Source organism: Apodemus sylvaticus, chromosome 12 (genome assembly GCF_947179515.1).
Source record: "Apodemus sylvaticus chromosome 12, mApoSyl1.1, whole genome shotgun sequence".
NCBI lineage: Eukaryota > Metazoa > Chordata > Mammalia > Rodentia > Muridae > Apodemus > Apodemus sylvaticus.
Genome location: NC_067483.1, coordinates 79,689,624 through 79,715,757, shown reverse-complemented (window position 1 = coordinate 79,715,757; position 26,134 = coordinate 79,689,624). Strand labels below are relative to the sequence as shown.

General features: G+C 44.8%; 2 protein-coding genes across 2 annotated transcripts in view; both read right to left on the bottom strand.

The window, feature by feature from the left end:
* Nucleotides 1-967: 967 nt before the first annotated feature.
* On the bottom strand, nucleotides 968-13,095 carry Pex19 (peroxisomal biogenesis factor 19). Its single transcript, XM_052200172.1, has 8 exons — nucleotides 13,004-13,095; nucleotides 11,177-11,286; nucleotides 10,609-10,774; nucleotides 9,955-10,040; nucleotides 9,352-9,513; nucleotides 6,594-6,770; nucleotides 5,714-5,758; nucleotides 968-5,551 (listed from the first exon to the last, which is right to left on the bottom strand). Exons 1-8 carry the CDS (start codon nucleotides 13,071-13,073, stop codon nucleotides 5,468-5,470), a joined length of 900 nt encoding a protein of 299 aa, XP_052056132.1. The 5' UTR covers nucleotides 13,074-13,095; the 3' UTR covers nucleotides 968-5,467.
* Nucleotides 13,096-18,963: 5,868 nt separating this feature from the next.
* The window catches only part of Copa (COPI coat complex subunit alpha), a 42,403-nt gene continuing 35,232 nt past the window's right edge, over nucleotides 18,964-26,134 (bottom strand). Inside the window, exons 22-33 of the mRNA XM_052201095.1 lie at nucleotides 25,695-25,783; nucleotides 25,370-25,493; nucleotides 23,905-23,994; nucleotides 23,628-23,737; nucleotides 22,860-22,937; nucleotides 22,631-22,699; nucleotides 22,058-22,194; nucleotides 21,662-21,848; nucleotides 21,469-21,579; nucleotides 20,995-21,156; nucleotides 19,675-19,869; nucleotides 18,964-19,390 (exon numbers count right to left, since the gene is read on the bottom strand). Coding sequence (XP_052057055.1) covers nucleotides 19,331-19,390; nucleotides 19,675-19,869; nucleotides 20,995-21,156; nucleotides 21,469-21,579; nucleotides 21,662-21,848; nucleotides 22,058-22,194; nucleotides 22,631-22,699; nucleotides 22,860-22,937; nucleotides 23,628-23,737; nucleotides 23,905-23,994; nucleotides 25,370-25,493; nucleotides 25,695-25,783 — 1,412 coding nt within the window. The 3' untranslated portion in view covers nucleotides 18,964-19,330. The remainder of the gene's footprint in view (nucleotides 19,391-19,674; nucleotides 19,870-20,994; nucleotides 21,157-21,468; nucleotides 21,580-21,661; nucleotides 21,849-22,057; nucleotides 22,195-22,630; nucleotides 22,700-22,859; nucleotides 22,938-23,627; nucleotides 23,738-23,904; nucleotides 23,995-25,369; nucleotides 25,494-25,694; nucleotides 25,784-26,134) is intronic.

Sequence of the window (26,134 nt, the reverse complement as noted above, 5' to 3'; positions counted from 1 at the left end):
GTACCGAATTTCTGCTGAAGCTCAGCATGTGTTGAGATGCTCTTCAAATGGTACCTTTCTTTCCTGAAGATACAGCCTCACTCCAAAATCATGGATGTTTGGATTCTTTGAGGGCACCTCTAGTACTATAGTTTTCAGGCCGCATGTCTCATCAGAGAACTTGCTACAAAACTCTGAATTCCTTTAAGTGCAGACTATATTGTCTCCAAAAGAGTGAAGGCTAATCATAACTGGCCTTTCACTTTAACAGAAGGAGGCAGATCATCATCTCCTAAAAGTTTCACCATTGTGGCAGGTTGCATCTCCATCTCCAGTCTCACCAACAAATGGAAAGGTAGCTGTACTGTGAGGCCATCCTTTGACTAACATAGTCTTAAGATCTAATTAGCATAATCTTACTAAAACCAACAATGATGACATTCTTCAACATGATTATAGTATAGCCTAGAGTGAGAATGTCCAAGCTCAAGGGTAAGACTGTGAACATAGACTGTCACCTCTCTCTGAGAGTGCAGACACACTAAAGACGTTTGTAAACTTCAGTTACTAAATCCTAAATATTTTCGACTTTGCCAGCCAGCCAGCCAGTCACTACTTTACCTGACAAGGTAGCTAGCCAAAAAGCATTCAAAAAGCCACTGTGTAAATGACTGAGGATGTCAGTAAACCTTCCAAATGCCAAGCAATTGGGCCCATGAGTATTCAGTGGGTAGACGATGACTACTGAAGTGGAAAGACAGAATTGGCTCCACAAAGTTGGCCTCTGGACTTCCACATGTTTAAGGCTTCACCCCATCGCACACACTCACGCTCTCTCTCACACTCACTTTTCTCTTAAATTAGGCAACTGACCACATTTGAGTTACAGGCTGTAATTTGCTGACCCCCCCTGTGTACCCATCACATAACCTAAAACAGATGCTGTGCTATTCAATAAACAGAACGTCTGACAGGGCAGCACTTTGGGAACTACTACTTGTTGTTTTTGTTTTTTTGTTTGTTTTTTTGTTTTTTCAAGGCAGGGTTTCTCTGTGTAGCCCTGGCTGTCCTGGACTCACTCTGCAGACCAGGCTGGCCTCAAACTCAGAAATCCGCCTGCCTCTGCCTCCCAAGTGCTGGGATTACAGGCATGCACCACCATGCCGGGCTACTACTTGCTTCTACCTTGCAAACATGACTGGTATCCCACCAGCCAGTTTCTACAAAATCCAGAAAGATCAAACTAAATGAGGATGATATGCCCTTTAAGTGTGAACTAACTAATCCTTGCCACTTTTCCCACAAGACAGCATTATTTTTATCTTGACAGCAGTGGGGTATAGTTCCAGGGGTTTCTACTTAGTCATTCTACTAAGTGCTGGGCATCTCCCTTGACAGGTTGTACAAAGAGACACACATTTGGATATTGGGGAAACGATCAGAAGATGGAATCTGTAGATTCACTGTAAAGCAGACTTGGTCTAGCATTTCCTTGATTATGCATCCCATAGTTCCCACAATGGGGAATGTTTGAAGAGGAGACACTGCTGTGGTTTTTTCAATCTATGGGCATCAATGTCAACACAGACCTTCAATCTGTGTGAATAGTGTTATGGGTGTTTTATCTGAATGTAAGTGTACCACATGTATGTGATGTTCAGAGGCTGGAAAAGGGCATCAGATGCCCTGGAACTGGAGTTTTATACTCTACCCTTTTGATGCTAGGGCCCACATTCAAGGTCTTCTGAAAGAGTGGCTAGTACACTTGGCCTGTGAGCTGCCTCTCTATCACTGTTATCTTGACATTAATTTATTGGGTCTGGAATCAACCAAGAAACATACTAGGGTATTTCTGCAGAGGACTAATTGAGAGGGGAAGGCCTTCCCCAGAGTTAGAAGCACCTTCCACACTAGCAGTATTACCTGTCCATCTTGATTCTTGTAGACATGTCTATTCATTATCGCTGGTGCCATTAGAACCCAGATTTTTTGGTGTCCCACATGCACTGAAGACCAAGGCTCTCCAGAAATCTAAGTAGGTCTTCAACACCAGATTGGTGCTGAAGCATCTGGACTCCACCTGAACAAGCTCCCTAGTTCTTAGACTCCGTCATCAGATTAACAGCCATTGTTGGTCTACTTATCCTATGTCATGTAAAGCCACCTTATAAATCTCCATTGTAATATATTCATTCTATGGGTTTTGTTACTCTAGAAAATCCTAATGTATTTCAACTCCTTTGAATGTTTTTTCCTGCGTGTAAATGGCTGATGGTTGAATTGATAGTCTGTCAATCTTAGAACTGTTTGTGATTCAGATGCTGACCAAAACTTATGACTTTCCTTTGACTTCAATTTTGAAGGCCCTATTTATAGAACTTGACTGCCTATCTGTCCTACTCCTAGTACACCTGTGTGCTATTAGCAATCCCCACTCAAGCTGTTACCCTGTGGAAAAGCTACCAATCTGCTTCTGACTGTTAAATACTGCCTTGGCTTTCCAAAGGAATATGTTGAGCTTTTTCAGTTACACAGCAAACACTGCATGTCCACTTCCTGAGTCCTCCTTGTACATTTCTATGTATTATCTGCCATGTCTGCTAATGTGATACTGGGATGGAGGAAGGCTCAATGATTAGGGGCTATCTGCTCTTTCAGAGAACCAGAGTTCAGTTCCCAACATCCACATCTGGTGGCTCAAAACCACTTCTAACTCCAGTACAGGGACTCAGATGCCCAGCACACAGACAGACACATATACAAGCAAACTAATAATTAATCTTAGAAAAATTGTCAGATTTTTTTTTAATGTGGTCCATTTCCCCCCCAAAGTTCCCAAAGCCATCCCAATGGCCAGTTTTTAGCCTATGTGGCCTTGGAAGGATGGTCTGGGATCACTGAAAACATGTATCTTGTATGAATTAGACTCTTGTTTCACGAAACCACGTATCCAGAACACACAGAATTTTGAAAGGGCAGCTCTTGTAATCTTTGAGGCCAGCTTAAATACTTCACCAAAATGAAGCTATGCAGTTTACTTTTAGTTATCAAGAAAGAGAAGCAAGCTAGAAAAAGTGCTAGATAACCATATATAGACACATATTTTGCTAAAGACTATGTTCTCTACAGGTGACACACAGGAGAGGACTTCAAGTTCCTACATAGACATTTGCCTAGACCCTATGTAGAGACTAAGGAAAGCCCAGAGCAGCACTATCCCATGAAGGTGTTTGGTTCTAATCACTGTATCAACTTGTGACATTAGGAATCAGAAATAGACTGTCTAAAAACTTTAGTATTTGATATTGCTGTGAAATTCAGTTATGTGAGCAGTGGGCTTAACCTGTAAGAGTCTAGACAATTTAGGTGTTTTCCAATCTGCATACAGGTCGTACATAGTCTCAATTACAGACATGCCATGGGCAACAGCTCCACATATTGATGCAGAGGGACTTCAAAAGCAGAGTTTTGAAGAGGAAAACGCTGGTCCTCTACCACACACAACCTGAGGAGGACTGCCCTAGGGCACCAGGTTTTATTCAGCTACAAGTCCCAGAGTAATTCAAATGGTATTTAGAAAAAAGAGCCCAACCCGGGGTCGACTTGCTCAGGGACAACCAAATTAAAATGGAAAAAAAAAGTCTTGAAAATAAAGCCACAGGGTCGGCCGACCACAGAACCAGCAGCAGAAATGAGAATAAAGAAGAACCAGCACGGCCCTGGGCAGTCCCAGCAGCAAGTCACTCTGTGCCTGTCCCCTCACCTGTCCTTGTCAAGCTTGTGTCAGGAACATCAGTAAAATATTGGCAATTCAGGCCCCATTCATCACAACACACCAGCTGGTACTTTGTGCCTTTCTCAAGAGCATGGAAGGGTCTCCACTGCGAGCCTGAGTCTTTTGTCTGATGAGCTGTGCAGGCTGGGTAGTTCCCAGGCTGAGGCCTTTGGCACATTTCCTTCCACAGAATATGTGCCATTCTTAACTGTGGTTTTAACCCAGGGGTAATGATGTGTTATGAACTCAACATGACTCCAATGATAAATGTGAATTTGTTCTTGCCAAAGTTATTTGGATATAATCAGAATACACTGTATACATATACAAAATTCCAAAGAATAAATAAAAAATATATTTTTAAAATGTTATTTTCAAGTGAACTAGGCTAGCTAGATGGCCTAAAAAAGAATATCCATAAAATACACGGCAACCATGGTCCTTAGACCCACTAGGAAAAAGCAGGTCAATTCAAAGTTTAACATGTTAACAATGTATCATTAACATCAACTATAATGTAAAAAGTTAAGACTCAAGTGCCAAGGAGATGAAGACAGAATTCTTTTGCCTAAAGAAGTGCACCCTGAGCTGGAGGGCTGGGTCATGGTAGAGCCAAGCAACATTATACAGAACTATCTCCTAACACGCCTCACTCTGCGGCTTACAGGAACTAGGAAGATTAGAAATAGACTTGGATGAAAAATAACCCACACACTTGCTCAGAATATTTATTAGATACTGCCCCATGGGGCTTGCTGGGAAAAAGATTCTGGCTACACCCCTTTCCCAAGCACCTTCCTGAACCAAGGATTCTAGGGAATCTGATGTCCTAAATAAGCCAAAACATATCTGGGTAGAGTGGCCATTCATGTACCAGACCTGACACTACACGTATGTGTTGGCCAGGGAGGAAGGAAAGGGAAGGGTCCAGTGAGAATGGTCCAGGCACTAGATGAAAGGAAACAAGATAGGCCCTCATCACACCACTGGTTAAAAGGGCAGAATAAATAAGACTCAAAAAAGAGAGGAGGTAAGGATAGTCTAGGGGAGGGGGAGGCAAAGGAAGGTCAAGAGTTGGGTTCCCCTAAATCACAGAGTTGTAGAAAGAACCAGGGTAGCAATTTGAGTTCTCAGGAAGAAGGGGAATTAGGGTGCAGCACCTAGGGACAGGAGAAGCCCAAGGCTTTGCTTTCAACCTGACCATGGCTAAGTACAAAATTCCTTTCCCTTCAGAGAATTCCAAAGAAGGCAAGGAGATGCGGTGACGAGCCTCCAGCCCCAGCCCAGGCTATGTTTCTCCTCATTCCCAGAGGCCCTGCCTAATAGAAGCACAGAGTCTAAAGACTCAGCTTCTGCTCCCCAGACACAAGAGAGGGAGTAGAAACAAGGCACGAAGTCCCTGGGAGTCAAGGGGACATGAGTACCACCGTATGTGACATTATTTTGGGAGTGGGAAGAAGTGAAATGCCCCACAAGGGATGCCGTCCTTCCCCTGGCAGATAGTTGGCCTGTTTCTAACAGCAGAAACCACGATGGAGTAGGACTCATAGAAAAGGCCTACAGAGCAGCTGCTATGGCACAGTCTTGAATGGGATGTAGAGAGTGTGGGGCAGCCAGCTCCCACAGAAGATACTCCTGCCTCAGTTCCCAGTGACTCTGTTGACTCCAGATGTTCCCCACGGCTGGGACTCAGGGAGGAAACCGTGTTGTGTTTCACATGATCAGACACTGTTCGCCATTAGCACCTGGTGGGCCCGAGAGATTGAGGGCATCCAGGTCAAAGTTGAGGCCAGGAGGCTGGAGAAGAGACAAAGGGACTGAGAAAATCACTCCTGTTTCAGGTCAGGGCTTCGGAAGGTCCGTCCTTAGCAGCCACAGTGATCACCCTATACGGATTACCTAAGGATTACTGGTGTCTGCAAACTGGGAACTGGGTTAGGATATAGAAGACATACTCACCATCTCCCCAGCAAGTTCTTTTGGAGGATGGCCCAAGTCCTGTAACTACAAAATGAAAAGAATGAGATTAAAAAAAAAAAGAAGAAAAATTACAGAAAACACAAAAGCAACAAAAGGAATCGGATTAGTGATCTGATTTCTTCTGACCGTGGTATATAGTCTTTGTATTGAAATTTTTGAGAATTCTGGAATTTCTGGTTTGTTTTTTTTTTTTTTGGATTTGGTTTTTTCGAGACAGGGTTTCTCTGTATAGCCCTGGCTTTCCTGGAACTCACTCTGTAGACCAGGCTGGCCCCGAACTCAGAAATCCGCCTGCCTCTGCCTCCCAGAGCGCTGGGATTACAGGCGTGCGCCACCACCGCCCGGCCGGAATTTCTGTTTTAATAAAAACCACAGAAATGTTGTTGAGAGTGTGCTTTCACTTTAACCCCAGGTGTGGGAATGTGGGGCTGCTACAGACTGACTGCAGCAGCTGCCCATGACCTGCCGCCGGCTCTAGCACAGGCGTGGTTTTGCCAGCTGCAGAGAGTTTCTGGGACTGTATGAAGTTTGGAATTCCAGGAAGTTCTCTGAGGGTGCATCAAATCAAGGGCCCCAAGACGGGTTGGGGGTTAATGGTCGTTTAGGGATGTTGCCTGCTGTTTATTAGCAGCCACGACCAAAGAAGACACACAGAAAAGAAATCAGATTCAGGGATTTCTTTCCCCTCTATCCTTGCTTCTCTCCTATCTAGTGTGAGTGGGTGCAGGGGTTGCGGGGTGTGAAGGTGGAAAAAGGAAGAACCCACAAAGCAGCAAAGACCAGCTGCAAGCCTTCTTTGATTCCGTCCTTCGCGGCCGCTCCAGCGGACACCAGGGGGAAGCAGTGTAAGAGGCCTCACCTGCTGCATGAGGTCTAGCACGGCCTCAAAGCGAGCCCTGTGGGTAGCCTCGTTGTCTGTGGGCGTCTCTGCTTCAAACTGCTCACAGATTTTGCCCATGACACTGTACTGCTGCTGGTACTTCTCAAACTGCTCTGGAGGAATAGATTCCTGGTGACTCTGCAACCATTCTGGATACTAAAGAAAGAGAGGAGATGGGCGAGAGAGAAGGAAGTAAGCCAGGAGGGAGGGGACCAAGAAAAAAAAGGCTAAATAGGCAGGTTCATCATGAAAAGCACAAAGTACTGCTGACTCCACCAGCTCATCTGGACACACTGGTACTTAGTGTAACTGCAGATTAGTACACCATGTCTGCGAAAGGCAAGGAAGTCGACATTTTAGGCGCTGACGGTCATTCTAGTTTCTTTCCTGCTGCTATGATAAAACATCAGAAACAACTCGGGGGAGCAAAGGGTTTATATTTCATCTGGCACTTCCAGGTAACAGTCCATCACTGGGGGCAGGAACTCAGTCACCATAGAGGAATGCTGCATACTTTGCTGATTTTTAGCTTTCTTATATAGTCTAAGGTCACCTGCCTAGGGTTGGTGCCTCCCACAGTGAGCTACGCCCTCCCACACCAACCATCAATCAAGATAATTCCTCACACACATGGCCATGGTCCAATCTAATCTGGGCAATCCCCCAACTGAGGTTCCCTCAGATGACTCTGGGCTGTGTAAAGTTGACAGCTGCAGCTAACTAGGACAAGGGTCACATATGGTCTCTGTTAAACACTGTTGCTCTGTTGTTGTATTTCAGGAGTATTTACTTTTATTCTGTACTCATTAGTGTTCTCCCTGCATGTATGTATTTGTACCTTGTGCTAGTTGGTGTACTTGGAGAGAGAGCGTCAGATCCCCTAGAACTGGAGTTAGGGATGGTTCTGAGCTGCCATGCTGAGCCTGGGAACCGAATCTAAGTGACCCTCTGCAAGAGCAGCAAGTCTCTTTAACAAGCCCCCTCAGTTGTTGTCATTATTTGATATTTGAAAAAAAACTCTACTTTATTTGTACGAATGTTTGTCTGTCTACTATACAATTTTAAAAAACTCTATTTGTACGAATGTTTGTCTACTTATATAAGACTATATAAGCACATGTGTATTTTTAGCTTTCTTATATAGTCTAAGGTCACCTGCCTAGGGTTAGTGCCACCCACATTGGTGCTCTCAGAAGATGGAAGAAGGGGCTAGAGAGATGGCTCATCGGTTAACAGCACTGACTGCTCTTCCAGGGGTCCTGAGTTCAAATCCCAGCAACCACATGATGGCTCACAACCATCTGTAATGGGATCCAACACCCTCTTTTGGTGTGTCTGAAGACAGCTACAGTGTACTTACCTATAATAAGTGAATAAATCTTTAAGAAAAAAAGATGGAAGAGGGCATCAAATCCTCTGGACCTGGAGCCATGGGCCATTGTGAGCTGCTATGTGGGTGTTTGGAAGGAAACCCAGGTTCTCTGGAAGAGTAGCCAGTGTTCTTTACTGCTGAGCCATCTCTCCATAGCCCTGTTGTTTTTAAACTTAAAAATATAAAAAACCAGGGCTGAAGAGATGGCTTGAGTGGTTAAGAGTACATACTGAGCCAGGCATTGGTGTCACACGCCTGTAATCCCAGCACTCTGGGAGGCAAAGAGGCAGGCGGATTTCTGAGTTGGAGGCCAGCCTGCTCTACAGAGTGAGTTCCAGGACAGCCAGGGCTACACAGAGAAACTCTGTCTCGAAAAAACCAGAAAGAGTACATACTGCTTTTGCAGAGGACCCAAATTAGTTCAAGTTCCATTCCCAACACTGTTATCAGGTGGCTCACTGCCAACTGTAACTCTAACTCAAAGGTGGTGTGATGCCTGTGGCCTCCATAGGCACTTGAACTCATATGTGTATATGTATGTATATGTATATATACACATTTACACTCATACACCCCTAATTTTTTTCGTTTGTTTTTTGTTTTGTTTTTTCTTTTTCTTTTCTTTTTTTTTTTTTTTGAGACAGGGTTTCTCTGTATAGCCCTGGCTGTCCTGGAACTCACTCTGTAGACCAGGCTGGCCTCGAACTCAGAAATCTGCCTGCTTCTCTGCCTCCCAGAGTGCTGGGATTACAGCGTGCGCCACTATAGCCTGGCTCACACACACCTAATTAAAAATAGTAATAAAAATAAATCTTTTTAAAATGATGTAAAAAATACTCTTAGCTGGAGAGTTGGACTGAGGCTGTACAAATACTGGTCTTCAGACTCCTGGTCTTGCTATTCAGTCACACGCTGCCTGGGATGCTGAAGAGCTTGTATTTGTCTACTTCATTTCTCTGGTGAAACTATAAGCTCTTTGAAGCATGAACCATTGCTTAAACCACACTCAAACGATTCAAAACACCACTACAAAATCCCGTGAGTCCTTACCGGAGAAATTAGTAAAGTTAAGAATATAAGAAAGAATGAACCAGTCAACACTCAAAGTCTTGAGCTAATTTATAGAAAACTAGAGCTGAAAATTTTTCCTTTTAGCTCAGACATTCCCACTGTGGACAAAGGATCAGATCACCAATGCAGCTGAATACTCTCAGTAACGACTGTTACAAACAGGGCGTTTTCTGAAACCACACTTGTCCACTCGAATGACCCTTTTACTATTTACTATGCATGGTCTGAGCACAGGGGCCCACGCATTGATATGATGAAGTGCAGGGGAAAAGACAGAAGTGGGAGCCCACAAACCTTCTCTGTGATCTCCTTCAGGGATGGGTAGAGTACATCCTTGGACAGGAGGTTCTGCATGATGCTCTGCATGATGGGGAGGATGTTCCCCTCCCCATCTCCCTCATCCATGCCCAGCCCTTCCATGGCTCTCGTCAGTTCCTCTTCAGACATGCCCGAGTTCTAGACAAGACAATAGAGAGGTGAACGGGCACACGCCTTCCTGGACCGCTTACCACCCTTTACGGCTAAAAGAACTATCTAAATTTGCCTGTAACAAAAATCAAAGGGGGCCAGATTTGCGGAGATACCATAGAGCTTTTTTAAAAAGTAAACTTTTTAAAGTTTAATCTTATTTATGTTATCTTTTTCTTTTTGACTGTATGTACATTTGTGTAAAAATGTCAGAAGCCCTGGAATTGGAGTTACAGACAAGTGTGAGCTGCCATGTGGGTGCTGGGAATTGAACCCTAGTTCTCTGGAAGAGCAGCCAGTGCTCTTAACCCCTGAGCCATCGGTCCAGCATGCCCCCCCAAGTCCCCCCACTCCCGGGGCGGAGTGAGCATCTATTTTGTGAGAATGCTCGGGAAACACCTCAGAGTAGATTCATTCCTTTCCCTTTACCTGAAGGTCGGTGGCATTTTTGGCTAGCCCACTTAGTGTCTCCTTTAGGCAGGAAGTAAATTCTTGTTGAGAAGTTGCATCACTGCCTAGGACAGATGAAAGGGCCAGCATTATCTAGGATTTTAATTGTCAGATTGTCTACACTGATCTGATTACCAACCTGGATATAAAGCATTTACTAGCAAACTACTACCAAGTCAAAATCTTAACCGTTCTGTAGTTATCTTCATGGTCAGGCCATAAATCTATATTGATAATGTGTTAGTTTTTCTCCACAGCAACACTCCTTTAAAAGACTTGGTTTGGGAGAATCGTATTTATTTTTGAGGCAGGGTCTCACTCTGTAGTTCTAGCTGTTCTAAAGCTCACCATGTAGATCATGTTGGCCTCAAACTCACAGAGATTCGTCTACCTCTGCTTCTGGTGTACTGGGACTGAATGAATACACCATGACATCTGGCTGGAATAATCTTTTTTTATTACTTTCCAAAATATTTTACCTTTTTCTTTCAGTAAGCAAGATTCCCATACCTCTTTCTCTTGCCTTGCCCCACTCTATGGCTATGCCGTCATGACTGTTATCAATTTTACAATCCTGGTATTTTCCAGCAACTAAGAGGTGTGCCGGATGTTTTATGTTTGGGGTTTCCTCACCCACTCTCCCAGCCGCCTCCGAGAGTTTCTGGAACTGCTCCACCAGATGGGGCTCTTCTTCAGCCAGCTCCTTCATTGCCTTCTCAAACTCCGCAGTGGCTTGGGAAGCCAGCTCACTGTCAAACAGTTCCTGGAAAAATTTTTCTTGGGAGGCGAAGAGGGCATCCTGCAGGGGAGAGATAGACAAGGTTTGCCTCCTACAGAATCACCCTGGGTCTAGCCTCTGACAGGAGCTCAGCCAGTAGTAGGTTCTGGGAAACGAAACATCTCCCCTCACAAGCACCTCCACTGAGCATCCCATCTGCCTCTTCTCAGGAGGGCAGCAGAGACTGGCCACTGAAGGAATGATATGAGGCAGCATACAAATCCTGCCGCTTAAAACTGCTCTCTACTTGGTACCACAGGCCCTTGTTTCATAGGAACTGAGGCCTGGATGAACGAACACTCAGCAGTGTGAGGCAAAGGCACCCTCCCAGCCGCCCCTCCGGCCCACAGGGGCCTGCAAGCCCACCCCTGCTCTGAGCCAAATGCCCATCCTCCCCCTCCCTTAAGGGGGAAGAGTTTATACTTTGGCAGTGTCTCCTGGCGATCTCTTCTGGGGCCCTGAAGCATCGGGGGCCGAGATGGTAGGAGGGGGTGCTGGGGAGGGTTTGGCTTTATCGAAATCGTCAAGAGCACCTTTGGAGACAAGAAATATGGTGGGTATGCTGCAGATGGATAAGGCTAGACGGCTGTGTGATTTGAAGCAAACTACTACGAAAATAATGATATGGAGTGAGTGCTGGCTTTCCTGAAGTCCCAATAGGCTGCCCACCCTCCTTGAGAACCATCTATTTTAATGTGACCAATTGGGAAGGAAACCCTTTCACACAGAACCAGTGTTCATCTCAGAACTAGGAAGAAAGAATTAAATAAAAGCTGTACAGAGAGATCTCTATATGTGTGGGGCGGCGGTGGCACACGCCTTTGGTCCCAGCACTTGGGAGGCAGAGGCAGGTGGATTTCTGAGTTTGAGGCCAGCCTGGTCTACAGAGTGAGTTCCAGGACAGCCAGGGCTACACAGAGAAACCCTGTCTCGAAAACAAAAACAAAAACAAAAACAATAAAACAATAAAAAAAAAAAAACCTCACACATTTCATCTAACATGAAGAAGTTGGAGAGTCTTATTTCTTTGAAATCACTCTGAGGCCTTAGCTAATATCTTCTTGTAAAAAAAACAAGAACACACCACCCAGCTTTCCACAGGTTCAACTACTAGTATACATTCTACAGGAAGGTATTAACTCTTAAATTATGCTCCAGTTTAGTTCTTTCTCAACAGGCACCTATAGCCTCCTGGCCTCATATTGCAGTAAGCTTGGGCCAATCCAGTCTCTGGGCACTCTTCACTACATCTGTTCTTTTTCTACCTGCCTACATCGCTGTGACTGAGCAAGAGATAAAAGGTTCACCTCTGCCCTGAAAAGCCCGTGTTGTCACCACCGCTCTGCTTGCCAGGGCTAGGGAAAGGGCACTGGCCTCCCTCGGGCAGGAAACCAGAATGGCCGTGCAAGGCCAAGAGAGAAATGAAGGTCTACCATCTTCTCAGGAAGAAGAAGAAACCTTTTCCCCTGGGACTGGCTCACTTTGTTTCTCCAAGGGATTAAAAAAAGGATGTTAGGCATTGTGGTGCCAAGCTAGAATTCAGAGGAAGGGACCAGAAAAATCACAAGTTCAGGGCCATCCTGCAGTGCACAGCGGTGTGAGGTCAGCCTAGACTACACGAGGCAGTATCTCAAAACCACACTAATTTTAAAAGGAGATTTCTTTGACTACTTGCACGAAAGAACTAAGGGTCTGGTAACTGAATGAGGAAAGACTTGTGAGGTCAAAAGGCGTTTCGGGTTAATAAAGACAATAGCACGGGCATGGACCTTTGGAGCTTAAAGGTTATTTTGTTCTGTGAATCCTGCTACTGAAAGGAGAGGTGATTTCAATAATTTATTGAAGCCGATCCTGGTGGGTCCAGCCTCTGATCTCAGTACCTCGGAGGCTGAGGCAGGAAGACGGCCGTGAGTTCCAGATCAACCTAGGACACCGAGCGAGAGCCTTGCCTCAACGACAATCCGACAATGTAAAGCAAGAGAAGTTTGTAAGGGGGCTCGGAAACATCTCATTACAGTTAGTTTTCCCCTTCGCGGGGAGACGTGAGGTTTAGACAGATTAGTGACAAAGGTGAACACCCAGTCCGGCTAATAAAGAGGGCCGGGGTCGAACTCAGACCACCTCCCCCGCCAATCATCGAAGAGATTCTCCCGCCCCGCCCAGAAATCTCAAGTACATTTAAGTACATTCAAGCCCCGCGACGGATCCTCTCCCCCGATACTTCTGGACTTTCCCATCATGGGCTCTTACTTTCCAAAAGCTCCTCCAGTTCCCGGTCCGCTTCGACCCCAACACCGCAACCTTCCTCAGCAGCCGCCATCTTACTGCCTCCGACTTGCCGTAGGAGGTGGAACCACTGGCGCCACCATATGCCCCGCCCCCAACCCCGCCCCCAGGACTTGCGCAGCCAATAATATCGTTCTACCGTGCAGGACCGCCATTTTTAAAGGGACAGGAAACTGGGTTTGTTTTTGTTTTTCTTGTGTTGGGACTCAAATCTAGGTTCTTGCACGTCCTAAACAAGCACTCCACTACTGGAGCTACACAGTCACAGCAGTATGCCTTGAACTAGATAAATTGTTCAAGCTGGTCTAGAAACCGGGGTCTCCCTTCCCCGCTCCACTTCCCAAAAGCTTGACCCACCAGGCCCAGCGGTATTGAGGGGGCGGAGCAGAAGGCGTGGCAGGGTTTATTGCGTTTTTTTTTTTTAAGATTATTTATTTCATGTATGTGGGTACACTGTAACTGTCTTCAGAGACACGAGAAGAGGGCATCCGATCCATTACAGATGGTTGTGAGCCACCGTGTGGTTGCTGGGATTTGAACTCAGGACCACTGGAAGAGCAGTCAGTGCTCTTAACTGCTGAGCCATCTCTCCAGCCCTTTGTCTGTCTTTTTAATCTGGAGAGGTTTTGTTTTCAGGCAGAATTTTCTAATCCTAATGGCTCCACCTCCCAAGGACAGAGAGCTAAAATATGAAGCTAATAAACGAGCAATTTTTCGGTTGAGACAGGATTGCCATATTGAGGCAGTCTTGCTTTCATCCCCAGAGCACACATGGTAGGACTGACTTCTATCATGTGCTGGATTCTCACCTCCTCTTATGCTCCTTGACATATACACAAAACAGATAAACAAAGATTACCAAATTTATTTTTAGCATGTAGTGAGAATCTACTATTGTATACAATCGTGCTGAGCACAGTGAAATCTACAAATGAATCAGAGTTGGTCCTACTTGTAAGGATTGACTGGAGAAAGAATTAGAAATACAGATGTTACTTAAACAGACCAAAAAACAAACATGATTCTTTCTTTGAATTATGTCTTTCTGTTTTCTTTGTGTGTGGGGGGGATTGTTTTGTTTTTGTTTTATCGAGAATGTTCTCTGTGTAGCCTTGGCTTTCCTGGAACTCTGTAGACCAGACTGGCCTTGAATTTAAAAAATACTCCTCAAGGGTGGTGGTATTAAATGGGTGTACCACCATACCTGTCTCTTTTTCTATTCTATATTTCTGTATTTCCATAATCTTACTTGAATGCTTCTTTGCTCCCTGATGGATCTTTCAGCCTTCCTAATATATAGAGTGTTAGTGTTCAGTCGAAGCTCCACCCCACACCTACCTGGCAATAGCCAGGTATGCCCCGCTCCATAGATCTGGCCCACTATAAAAGGGGCTACTTGCCCCTCCTCTCTCTCCCCTCTCCCACATCCTACTCTCACCTCTCTGCCCCTTGGGCTCTCCTCCCCTCCCCCCTCTCTCCATGTGGTCAGGGCCGGCCTCCACTCTACACTCCCCCCCCCCCTCTCTCTCTCTCTCTGCCTGGGCATCCCCTTTCCCACACCTCTGTGCCACACTCCTTTAACCCTCATCCTCTCTTTTTAAGCCCCTTCATAGTGAATACTGAAAAGACAGTATTTTATAGCATCCTCCTTCCCTTTCTTGTTTGTTTCAATTGGGGGCTCATTTAGCCCAGGCTGTCTTAGAACCACTCATCCTATCGGCTATACCTCCCAAAGAGTAGGATTACAGATAATGCACACCATGCCTTATCCTGCTCAGGGGACTTAAGTCGTGCTAAGGACTTAGTGGCTCATGACTGCTTATTGATTAGTTTCAGATTCTTGATTGATATTCACAATTATTTCCACATATATCCATTCTTTTCCCCAGTTAGAAAAACTTCAAGAAGCAGAGATTGTCAACTTTGTTTACAAAACTCATATTAGAATGTTTGTGTACAATTCTAATTTAATTTGTAAACTTATAAAAAGACCCTTTTTTGGAAACAAGATGTTACTATGTAGCCCTGGCTGCCCTGGAACTCACAGAGATCTGTCTGCCAATACTTTTATTTTTTAAAAATTATTTAAAATTGTGTGTGCATGTACACATACATTTGAGGATATGTATATGTGACTGAGCATGCTCTTGGGGCAAGAAGTGGGAAATCCCTTTGGAGCTATAATCATAGGTTGTTGACAGCCACCAGATGTGGATGCTATGAACTGAGCTTGAGTCCTCTGCAAGAACAGTATTTGCTCTAAACAGCTAAGCCATCTCTCTAACCCCCAAGATAGCCATTTTTTTTTGAGACAGCGTCGCACTCTTTAGCCAATTGTTCTGCTTCAACCTTCCAAGATTCCGAATTATAGGTGTGAACTGCTGTGCCAGATTCTTGCCTGAATTTGAAGGAAGAATGAAGAGAAAATATTCTCATAGTACACAAATTTTTGAGAAAGCAGTCTTAGCTTGAGGATTATATTTAAGAAAGCAACTCTTCAAAAAATAAAAAATAAAAATAAAAAGCCGGGCGGTGGTGGCGCACGCCTTGCCTTTAATCCCAGCACTTGGGAGGCAGAGGCAGGCGGATTTCTGAGTTTGAGGCCAGCCTGGTCTACAGAGTGAGTTCCAGGATAGCCAGGGCTATACAGAGAAACCCTGTCTCAGAAACTAATTAATTAATTAATTAATTAAAAAAAGAAAGCAACTCTTAAATCCAAAAACACTGAAGTTCTTTCTGTGCTCTTTGGAGCAGCTTTTCCTCTTCAGTCAGGCACACTTCCCCACCCACACCCACACAATGTATGCTCAAGTTTATTCATTGCAGCAATGCTGATAATTGCAAAAGGTTGCAAATAACCCAGATACTATGAGAAAAACCTAAACACACACACACACACACATATACTTTAAAATGTGTTGAATGAAAAAAAAAAGATTATGTTCTTGTCATGTACAAAAGGAAGATGGGGAAGAACATAGTTATATCTGCCCATAAATATAAACTTTTTTGAAGGCCATAAGAAAACTGGTAAGTAGTTACCTGTTTGGGGAAAGGTAATAGGAACTGAGTGGCTCCAGAAAAGGATCCACAAGGCAAACTTGTCATAGTATAGGTTTGTTTTTTTTTTTTTTTAATTTTTAAATTTTTCCTCTGAGACAGGGTTTCCTGTGTAGCCCTGGCTGTCTTAGAACTTACTCTGTAGACCAGGCTGTCTCGAATTCAGACATCAGCCTGCCTCTGCCTCCCTAGCGCTGAATTTAAAGGCATGTGCCTCCACCACTGGGCAGTATAGCTGCTTTTTATTAATAAAAATTAAAAACGTGTTCTCTGAGTGTATGGGTGGAACTGCGCATACACGCTGCGATGCTTGTGTGGAGGGTCTATGACCACCTTGGGGGAAAGGTTCTCTCCTTCTACCATGTGGATTGCTAGGATCCAACTCAGGTTGTCGGTCTTGGCCTCAAATTGTGCATACTTCCTATGCCATCTCACTGGCCTGAGCATAGACTGGTGTTTGAACTTCACGGATATATTATTAGTTGAAAAAATGGATTTAAAATGGATTAAAATGAAAAATTCAAGTAATCTCAGCATGAAAGAGCTGCAAGACTGGAAGATTAAAAATTCAAGGTCATCCTTGACCACACAGTTCAAGGCCAGTCAAGGCTGTAGGAGAAGCTGTATCAAGAAACAACACAAAGAAACCAATAGATACTTTGTATATCTTTTTCCTGTGGCTATAGAGAGCTCAATAGAAGAATACTTGCCTAGCATGTGCAAAACCCAGGGTTCAATTCCCAGTAGCTAAATGTATGCATTTAGCTATTTTTAGGAAAGGGGTGTACTACCATATGTAGTGCTGGGAACTAAACCCAGAACCCTGCACATACTAGGCCAACACCCTACCAACGGAGCTGTCTCTAGCTGTGTATTTATGTGCAGTTGTGGACATAAGTGCAGGTGCTCTTGATGGACAGCAGAAAACATCAGATCCCCAGAAGCTAGAGTGGTTGTGAGCCACCTTGTCTGGGTAAGGGGAACTGAACCCAGGCCCTCTGGAAGAACAATACTTGCTCTTAACTGCGGAGCCACTAGCCTGTCTCGTTTTGTTTTTTGGAGATAAGGTCATTCAGGCTAGTCCTGAAACTAGCTGGGGTTATCCTAGGCTTAGAAAATGGTATTTTTGTGTATGAATGTTTCGATTGTGACTGAATGTGTATTATGTGCATGCAGTACCTGTGTTTACCAGAAAAGTGAGTTAGATCTCATCGAACTGAAGTTATAGATTGTTGTGAGCAGCCATGTGGGTGCTGGGGAATTGAACCCAGCTATTCTGGAAGAAAAGCCACTGTTCTTAACTGCTGCTGAGCCACCTTGCCAGTCCCTTGTCTTGAGCTTTTGGTTTTGAGACTGGGTCTCACTGTGTAGCCTGTGGACCACTAGCCCATGTAGACTGGACCAGGTTGGTCTTGAGTTCTCTGCTGCTCAACTGCTGGGATTAAAGGCCCATGCCACCATGCCTGGCTGGTCTTGAACCCTTGACCATATTTCCACCTTGTAAGTGCTAGAACAGATGGAGCTACCAGGCTGGGACTGAATTATGGGTTTTATTTATTTATTCATTGGTTTGAGACAGGGTTTCTCTGTGTATCCCTGGCTGTCCTGAACTCACTCTGTGGACCAGGTTGGCCTCGAACTCAGAAATCCACCTGCCTCTGCCTCCCAAGTGCTGGGATTAAAGGCGTGGGCCACCACCACCAGGTAAATTATGTATTTTAAATCAAAGGAATAATAAATACATCATTTATACAATTACTCTTAGAAGCAAAATGCTCTGAAAATTGTGATAGTTCTATCAAATTGACACAATCTAGAATCACCTAGTGGAAGGACCTCAGACATTGTCTATGAAGAATGATTTTGTTAATTGACATGGAAAGGCCTGCCCACTGTGGGCAGCAGTATTTGCTAGGCCTGAGGTCCTGAATTTAAAGGAGAAAGCTACCTGGCTCTGCCTCTAGAATGCTGTTATTAAAAGGAAGTAGACTTCTCCTTTTCCTCCAGTCTCATCAGTCCATCAGTCCTGGGCCACCAGGTCTACATGTCCAGCTCCACACCACCCATGTGAGAGTCTATCTCACAAAGAAAGAAAACTCTGGCTGAGGACTGGCAGGAAGGCTTGAAGTCAGTGTTCCCTGCTCTTAGCTATGGGTACAATGATGGACTATCACCTGGCACTGTGAGTCAAATGAGCCCTGTCTCCCCTAAGGTGCTTTTGTCAGGGTATTTTATCACTTCAATGGAAGAAGCTAAGAAAACTATGTACTTATAGTAAATATGTAATTTATTATATCCTCATGCTCTTTTATGTGCATATAATATGTAAAATAAATAGAATAGTGATGAACACTGATAGGTACTCAGCAAATACTGGCTATAATTTGAAATAAATAGAAAGTTTCAGTAAATACAGAATAGGGAACTCTTTTTACAAGTCCCCAACAATGTAGATGTTTCACACGTCTCTAAGAAAAACAGTATCATTTTTCCTTTTCATGAATACTAATTTAAACTGTGTATAATGCATATACTGATTGAAAAGTGATCCTGAGGCAGAGTCTGCTCTGGTGAGCAGCCTGGTGAGATGGCTACACAGATGTAAACAGGGTCAAGGGTTCAGTGTCCGTGAGGTAAAGCCAGCCAGGAGGCCCTCAGAAGTTTACTTTATTTAGTGAGAGCAAGAGAACATAAGGATGATGGTAAGTTGTAAAGGACAGAAACAAATCAATAACAAAAAGGTACACATTTTGAAAAACCAAATGATTTCCTCTCAGCCTGGAAGTGTGTGGGCCCACATAAAGATAGAACCTATTTATGACATTAAATGCCCAAGACAAATATGGGATAGTTAACAAAACCTGTGGCTGGGAAAATGGTGTTTATTGCATCTGCTGCTTTCTAGTGGAATTGAAACAAAGGTGGTAGGTGAGGGAGGAATAAGTACTAAAGAATTTGATGAACAAATGGGCAGCACAAAGTTTTCATCTGACCCTTGGAAGGCCCAGGCTGAAAGGCAAAGTCATCTATGATCACAAGCACAGTAACCTTCAAGGGAGAGGTCCGCAGGAACAAGAGAGTCAAGCTTGAAACTTCTGATTTGCCATAGCAGAGAGAGGACATGACGTCTTAGGGAGAACCAACATCAACACGCTGACCGTGGTTGTAAGGGGAGACTGTAAGGGGCTCTGAAGGACAGTATGTGATTAACATGCACGGGAAGGCAGGGCCTTAGCGAAACTGAAGAGGACTGATCCTCAGACCAATCACATCTTTGCCAATCTCTGTCACCTGCGGAAGTGGAAAACAGCATCAGGTTAGAGGACTCCACACAGCCTATACCCTCGACCTGCCTGGCAGTCAGAGGACGCCTGGTGCTGAGCCGTGAACAGTGGGAAGTGGCAGCTTCCCCAGCTCACTTGCTCAAGGAGCCCAGCCAATGCCGTGTGGGTGAGAGAACCAGCAGCATGCTTCCTTCTCCTGCCCCACCCGCCCCTCAATATCCTACACACATCCTTTTTGCTTATTGGCCCCACTCCAACCCTGCTAGACACATTCCTGAGGACAGTACTTACTGTGGTGACCCTGCAGATTTGTCCCTTGAACTCAGGGGAGTAGCAGGCCCCACTGAGTGGACACTTTTCCACTGGCTTTCCACGATAGATGGGTCGGTAAGACGCAGCACAAATGTCAAAGGGGTTGTGCATGTCATAACTGAGCTGGCAGGCATCTGTGGGGTTTTTCTCACAGGCAGACAAGATTTTTCTTGTCTAAAGGAAGGAAGGAACATTTTATTTAAGAGTACAGAAAGAAATACAATCTCTGATACAAGATGCAACTACATGCTGGACATGATGGTCTATTTCTGTAATCCCAGCACACAGGGGGATCTCAAGTTCTAGGACAGCCTGAGTTATATACTGAGACCCAGTCTCAAAAAACAGAACACGACAACTAAAGTAACTATGCTATGAGAATACAGGCCCCATCCTCTGTATAGGATGTATGTGAAAAAATGACAATTGCCACTGTGCTGGTTGTACTGCCACATCCCAGAACTCAGAAGGCAGAAGCAGGAGGCTCAGGAGTTTGGGATACACAGTGAAATCTCTCTTTTTCTCCAACATGGCTCCACTGTTCTAAAGCCAGAATTCTGTCCATATCTGGGGATTAGATTATCAGGATTGGGCCTCAGAAAGAGTTGAAACAAGTTTTAATGACCAAGAAGAATGTGTTTGGTGGCACAGATACTAAAATATGAATGAAAAATATAAGAGGTTGAGATGGATCACCTGGAGTTTAAGGACAGATTATCTGCAGGTACCCCAGCTTAAGGAAGGCTCATCACCTGCAAGTGCACTGGGGCAACTCTAGGTTGCAACGCCACAGCACAAGTGCCAGTAAGCCCAGTACAAATGTCAAACTAAAAATTAAGCTGGGTGTGGTGGTGCACACTTTTAATCCCAGCACTTGGGAGGCAGACAGTGGCAGGTAAATTTCTGTGAGTTCAAGGATAGCCTAATCTACATAGTGAGTTCCAGGACAGCCAGGGCTCCGGAGGCGGGGAAGGAAATGAAATCATAACTTGGGCAAAGTATTCTACTTCTCTGTATTGCCTTCTTACTACTAAAATACAGTCAAGTCAACTATAGGATCTACTCCATTCAAACATCTATATTTTAGAGCACCATGTACCCAGTGCCATATCTGAATAAATTATTACTCTGGTTTCAAGGGAAAAAAGATGCCTCAAGGTCAGTAAGAAAGCAGAGGGCATAATGCTATCGGCTTTCTTGGGCTGAGTGCTATTATATCGTTTCAGAGAGGGTATCAGCTTCTGCTCCTTCCATGTCAGATCTGGTTCCTCCAAAGTCACTTGTGGAATGTCCCTGTACCTGTTGGGCTACTTCAGGCTTGGGTCCAAGTTCCAGCAGGCGGCGGGCAAAGGTGGCAGCGGTCTTGAAGTTCTTGAGCTTGAAGAAAAGGTTGAGGGCCGTCCGCAGCACCAGGATCATGTGCACAGGCTGCAGGTTTGAGTGTGTGAAATAGGCTGCCATCTAGTGGACACAAAGGAACACAAAGCAGGCTGATGTTCAGCTCTTGTTCATAAACAGCTACTAATTATTAAAAAAAACCCAAAACAACACAAAGCCAACCCAACTATCTATGAGACAGGTTAGCTCTATCTCTTAAAGGACGAGAACTCATGATCTGAGGAATGACAGTGGAGAACTGGAGTACCTCTTCATGGAGACGAACTCCAATTTCTCTTCCTCCCCAAAGCCAAGAATCTTCCAAATCAAACAATTTAGATGGAATTGGAGGCTACGGGGATGGTGCCTGTGCAGTGCTGGCCTCACCGATCTTACCTCACAGATGCGCTTCTGCTGGTCGAGGGTCTCCTTAGGTAGCTTCTTCCTTTCTATCTCCATGCACAGACCCACAATGTATTCACGGCATATGGTGATGAGCTGCTGGGCCTGAAGAGGTTGCAGAAGACAGTCAGACATAGACAAGAATATGGAGGTGCCCAGGATGAGTGAGTGGCTGGACTCCTCCTACCTCTGCAATCTCCTGTTTATTGTCCACGACAAGAAGAGGCACACTGAGTAGGATGGAACGGAATTTTTCCACAGCTTCCTCAAACTTGCCAACTGTGGTGAGCTGGTAGCACAGCTGCAGTCGTTGGATCAGGTCATTAAGCTTTAGGCCCACAGCTGGTACACCATTCTTTAGCCCTGCATCCTTCCTGGAAAGGGAAAATCATGAAAAAAGCAGAATAGTCAATAGCAAAGCAGGATCCCCTCTGTTCCTATCAAACACAATCACCAACCCCCACTGTGGAAATAGCTGGAAATAGGACGGCAGCTGTGTAAAACAAACCCGTGTCACTGTGGCTATCATCTGAACTAACTATCCACTCTACTGAAGCACACAGCGAGGAGCGAGGGGACTTACCAGTTGCGGTTAGGGTAACTATACATGGAGGGCAAGCAGGGCAGTGCCTGATAGGTGGTTCGGCCTCGGGCATATGTCTGTAGGAACAGTTGCTTATAGGGGCCAAACTGGATTACTCCCACCTGGTCATGGAGAAGCTAGAACACAAGAAAAAAAAGGAACACGGGGATTTGTTTTCTACCAACTAAATATTAAATCAAACTTGGGCAAGGTATTTTACTTCTCTGTACTATAGAGCACTGAGTAGCCAACAGTGACAGCAATGCTCATGGCTGTTGCGGTCGTGACGTCATCAACATCTGGAACAGTGTCTATAATAAACGCCCCTTCAGGAAGAGGTGCTGATTTTACTAATGTGAGCAGCAGAAGTGGCTGACTGGCAAACCCGACCACCGACCAAGTGGAGAGCAGATAAAAGGCCTCTTTATCAGGGCCAACAAACGCCATGAAATACACACTTTGGCCCGAGGGTCAGATCATTCCCCGTGATTAAAAAGACAAGTCAGCCATTCTCCCTAGAACTCTGGAATACACACTCAAGGGGAAGGGCTGACGTTTTTAGGGAAAACTTACCCGCATGGCTGTTTCAAAAGAACCTGCCAGGATGTGATCAACTGGGAGCTGGGAGTTATTGCACCAGATCTAGTAAGAAATAGAAAATGTACACCGATGAAAAGTCCCCTTTCTCTTCCCAATTCTCCTCCTCTGTATCTGTTAAAAGCAGCCAATATTTTCATATACCAATCAAATATTAACCAGCCCAGAAGCACTTATCTCTATGTAATTGTGGTTTTCTGCTTACTTGAGTTGGGCTTGTTCCCTTGGTTGGGGGCACAAAGAACCCATCTTCAGCACCACCGGACACCCCAGAGGGTACATCCTAGAAGGAAAAAAGAAAAAAAAAATTAAGGCTTTATTTATTTGTTTAAACAAAGTATGACAGAGCTTCAAACTTACTCTGTAGCAAAGATTGAATTCTCCTGTCTCTACCTAAAGTGTTAGGACTATAGTCTTAGGTCGACACGCCTGATTTACATCTAGTGGGGGTCAGATCAGGGGCTTTGCACATGCTAGGAAAGCACAGTACAACTGAGCTGTGCTCTCAGCCTATTCTAGCCATCCAAGCACTGTGCTCTGGTGAAATCAACACACAACATTTAGATGCTAACCTTTGCTCCAGAAAAGAGGTGATGATTATGGAAGGACAGAATGGGAGCCACCTCACCAAGACCAAAATGACATACTATAAGATGCAGCCCAGATATTAACACTTCCCTCTTTCCAATGAAAGGTAAGCATCAGATCAGAGGGAGGCTGCACATCCCCTTCTCGTATGCTACTTATGAATTGAAACAACAAGGCAATGAACCCTGGCTCTCCCATTTCAAGTGGGAGCTGTGTATCTGATTAGGAGGCTGTTCTGGAACCTTTCCTTTATGGAGACTTCAGGATAGGCACACTACAGGGTGTGTGTGCGTGTGAGTGAGAGTGAGAGAGAGAGAGAGAGAGAGACCAAAACTTTTTTATAGGGAGGAAAGGAGGGAAACTCCAGAGTAGGAACTTCACAAACCAGCTCAGGTGGGAGCTCCAAATCTTCTTCTACATCCCAGCCGCCACCTTCTTCTTGTCCCTTGCCAAGAGCATCCTCTCCCAAACCTTCTGGAGCCTCCACAAACCCATCTGTAAGGATAATCCACGATCAAAATAAACTTGGATGGGAATCCCGCCCAAAGTCAAAATTTTAGGATCCTATTGGGTCCATGATTTAGAAGCTTGTAGACTGATCCAGAAAACATTTCTATCCGTGGAGCCCAACACCTCACCCAGTGCTAAGAGCACATTCTCACCTTCATCCAGCTGCAGCTCTGCATCCTCTCCCCAGCCTTCAGTGCCAACAGTGTCGATGTCAATGTCAGCAGCCAATGCTCCTCCCTTCCCTACCATGGGAAGGACAAAGGGAACGGGTTAGAGCCTAACGAGTCTAAGTGTGATTGATCTCTACAGGCAGGATGCACACTTTCAAAAGTTGCTCAGGGCTGTGTCCTCAGAAATACGTGCTGTCCATTTAACTGTGAAGATCAGTAAATATCTTTTATTGTATTGTTAAATCTCAAAACAAACCCCAAAAAGAATTGCCAAGGTTCTGTCCTGTTCTGCTCTGTGTATTTGCATGTGTGCATGTGAGTGTGCGTGTATGTGTGAGTGTGTGTGTGAGCGCGCGCGCACGCAACTCCACTTACAGTGCTGGAGATCCAAACTCAGACCCTCAGGCTTGCATGGTAGCCATTTTACTGACTGAGCCATCTCCAAAGTTCCCAACCATCCACTAAGAGTCATTGGTTTTGTCATATATATGTTATGCTAACTTGACACAGTTTCCACAAAGAGAGGAAATGGAAGAGAGATAGCCAGAGTTTTTTGTTGTTGTTGTTGTTGTTGTTGTTGTTGTTGTTGTTGTTTTGTTTTGGTGGCAGTGGCAAAGAGCTGGTCAAGTATGTACAAGGCTCTGGCTTTAATACCTGTTGAGTGTTCGAGACACAGGTGGCAGTACAGGCACCCACTTACTGTCATTTCCTAAATTTCTTTCTTTTTTTTTGGCAGGGGCTAGAGAGCTGAGGAAGGGTTTCACATGGGCCAGGCTGACCTTAAACTAGTTAGTGCTCTGTGGTGGCTGGCTCTGAATTCTTGTTCCACATGTTTCAACTTTCTAATTGCTGAGAACACAGGTATGTGCTATACTGGGCTCAAGTTCTCTTTAAAAAGATCTTTAAAAGCCCTGGCTAGGATTTCAGTGCTCTGTGAAACTTCACACAGAAAGAACAAACAAAGCTGGTAGTAGGACTTTCTAAACATTTTTCCCCCTTTTTCAATGTTAAATTGGTGTTCAGACCCAAGGTATGGGGGTGTCAGATCCCCTGGAACTGGAATTACAGACAGTTGTGAGCTGCCACATGGCTGCTGGGAACTGAACCTGGGTCCTTTGGAAGAGCAGCCAGTGCTCTTAACCACCGAGCCATCTCTCCAGTCTCCTTTTTTGTTTGTTTTTAAGAAATGGTCCCACGTAGTCCAGGTTGTCCAAAAACTGACTATGAAGCCAAGGATGACCTGGGCTTTTTGATTTTCTCACCACCATCTCTTTTGCTGGTATCACAGGCGTTAGTCAGTTATGTGCCAAGATGCTGGGGACTGAATCCAGAGGTTTGTACATGCTGGTAAGCAATCTGCTAACTGAGTATAACTCAGACCCATTTAGGATAGGTCTCTATAAAAACATTTTTTTTAGGAAATGCTATAGGAGAAATGCCCACTTACCCTTGCTTGCAATGGAGCCTTCAAAGAACCCTTTGGACACGGTCAACAAGGGCCAGTTGGTATCCAGTGGCAGGATAGGTGCAGGTGGCTGCAGCAGCTTGGCATTGGGGTCAATGTCTGGGATCTGAGAGGTGGAATAATAAAGGTGGTAAACATGAATAGCAATCCTGTGTCATGCACAAAGGGTCACAATGCTTCCTCTCCACGTAGCTCCCCTTCCTAGCCCCCACCCTGGTAATTAGGTGGTAGAGTAAAACTTATGATTTTAAATTATCCCAAGATGGGAATGAGTCCTGTGATCAGAGACATCTGTGTAAATACTCACAGTCTCCTTCTCGGGGTCAAATGTCTCCTTCAGGCTCTCAGCTTCTTCATCTAGGCCATGTGTAGCAGCTGTGAGATAGGCTAGGGATTCTACAGAAAAAAACAGGGTTTGTGGTATAGGTACATTTCCAAGAGAATGTTAATTGGTAGATGCCTGATAGGGGTGACCCCTATCGCCTAGTATTCAAATGCTTGCATAATACCCAACCATAAGTGTAGGCTGCCGTTGTTAATCTGCTTCTAATGGACAGAATATGTCAGAGGTGATGGAATGTCACACCCAAGACTAGCTTAGGGTAACTATGGACTCTGTTTTGGGTGTCATCTAGTTAACCTGTTCTGAAGGAAACCAAGTACTACGCTGTGAACTTTGTGAAGGAGAAGGTAACATGGCAAGATGATAGTGTTTCTCAGACAAAGGGGAACAAAGACCCAAGGAAT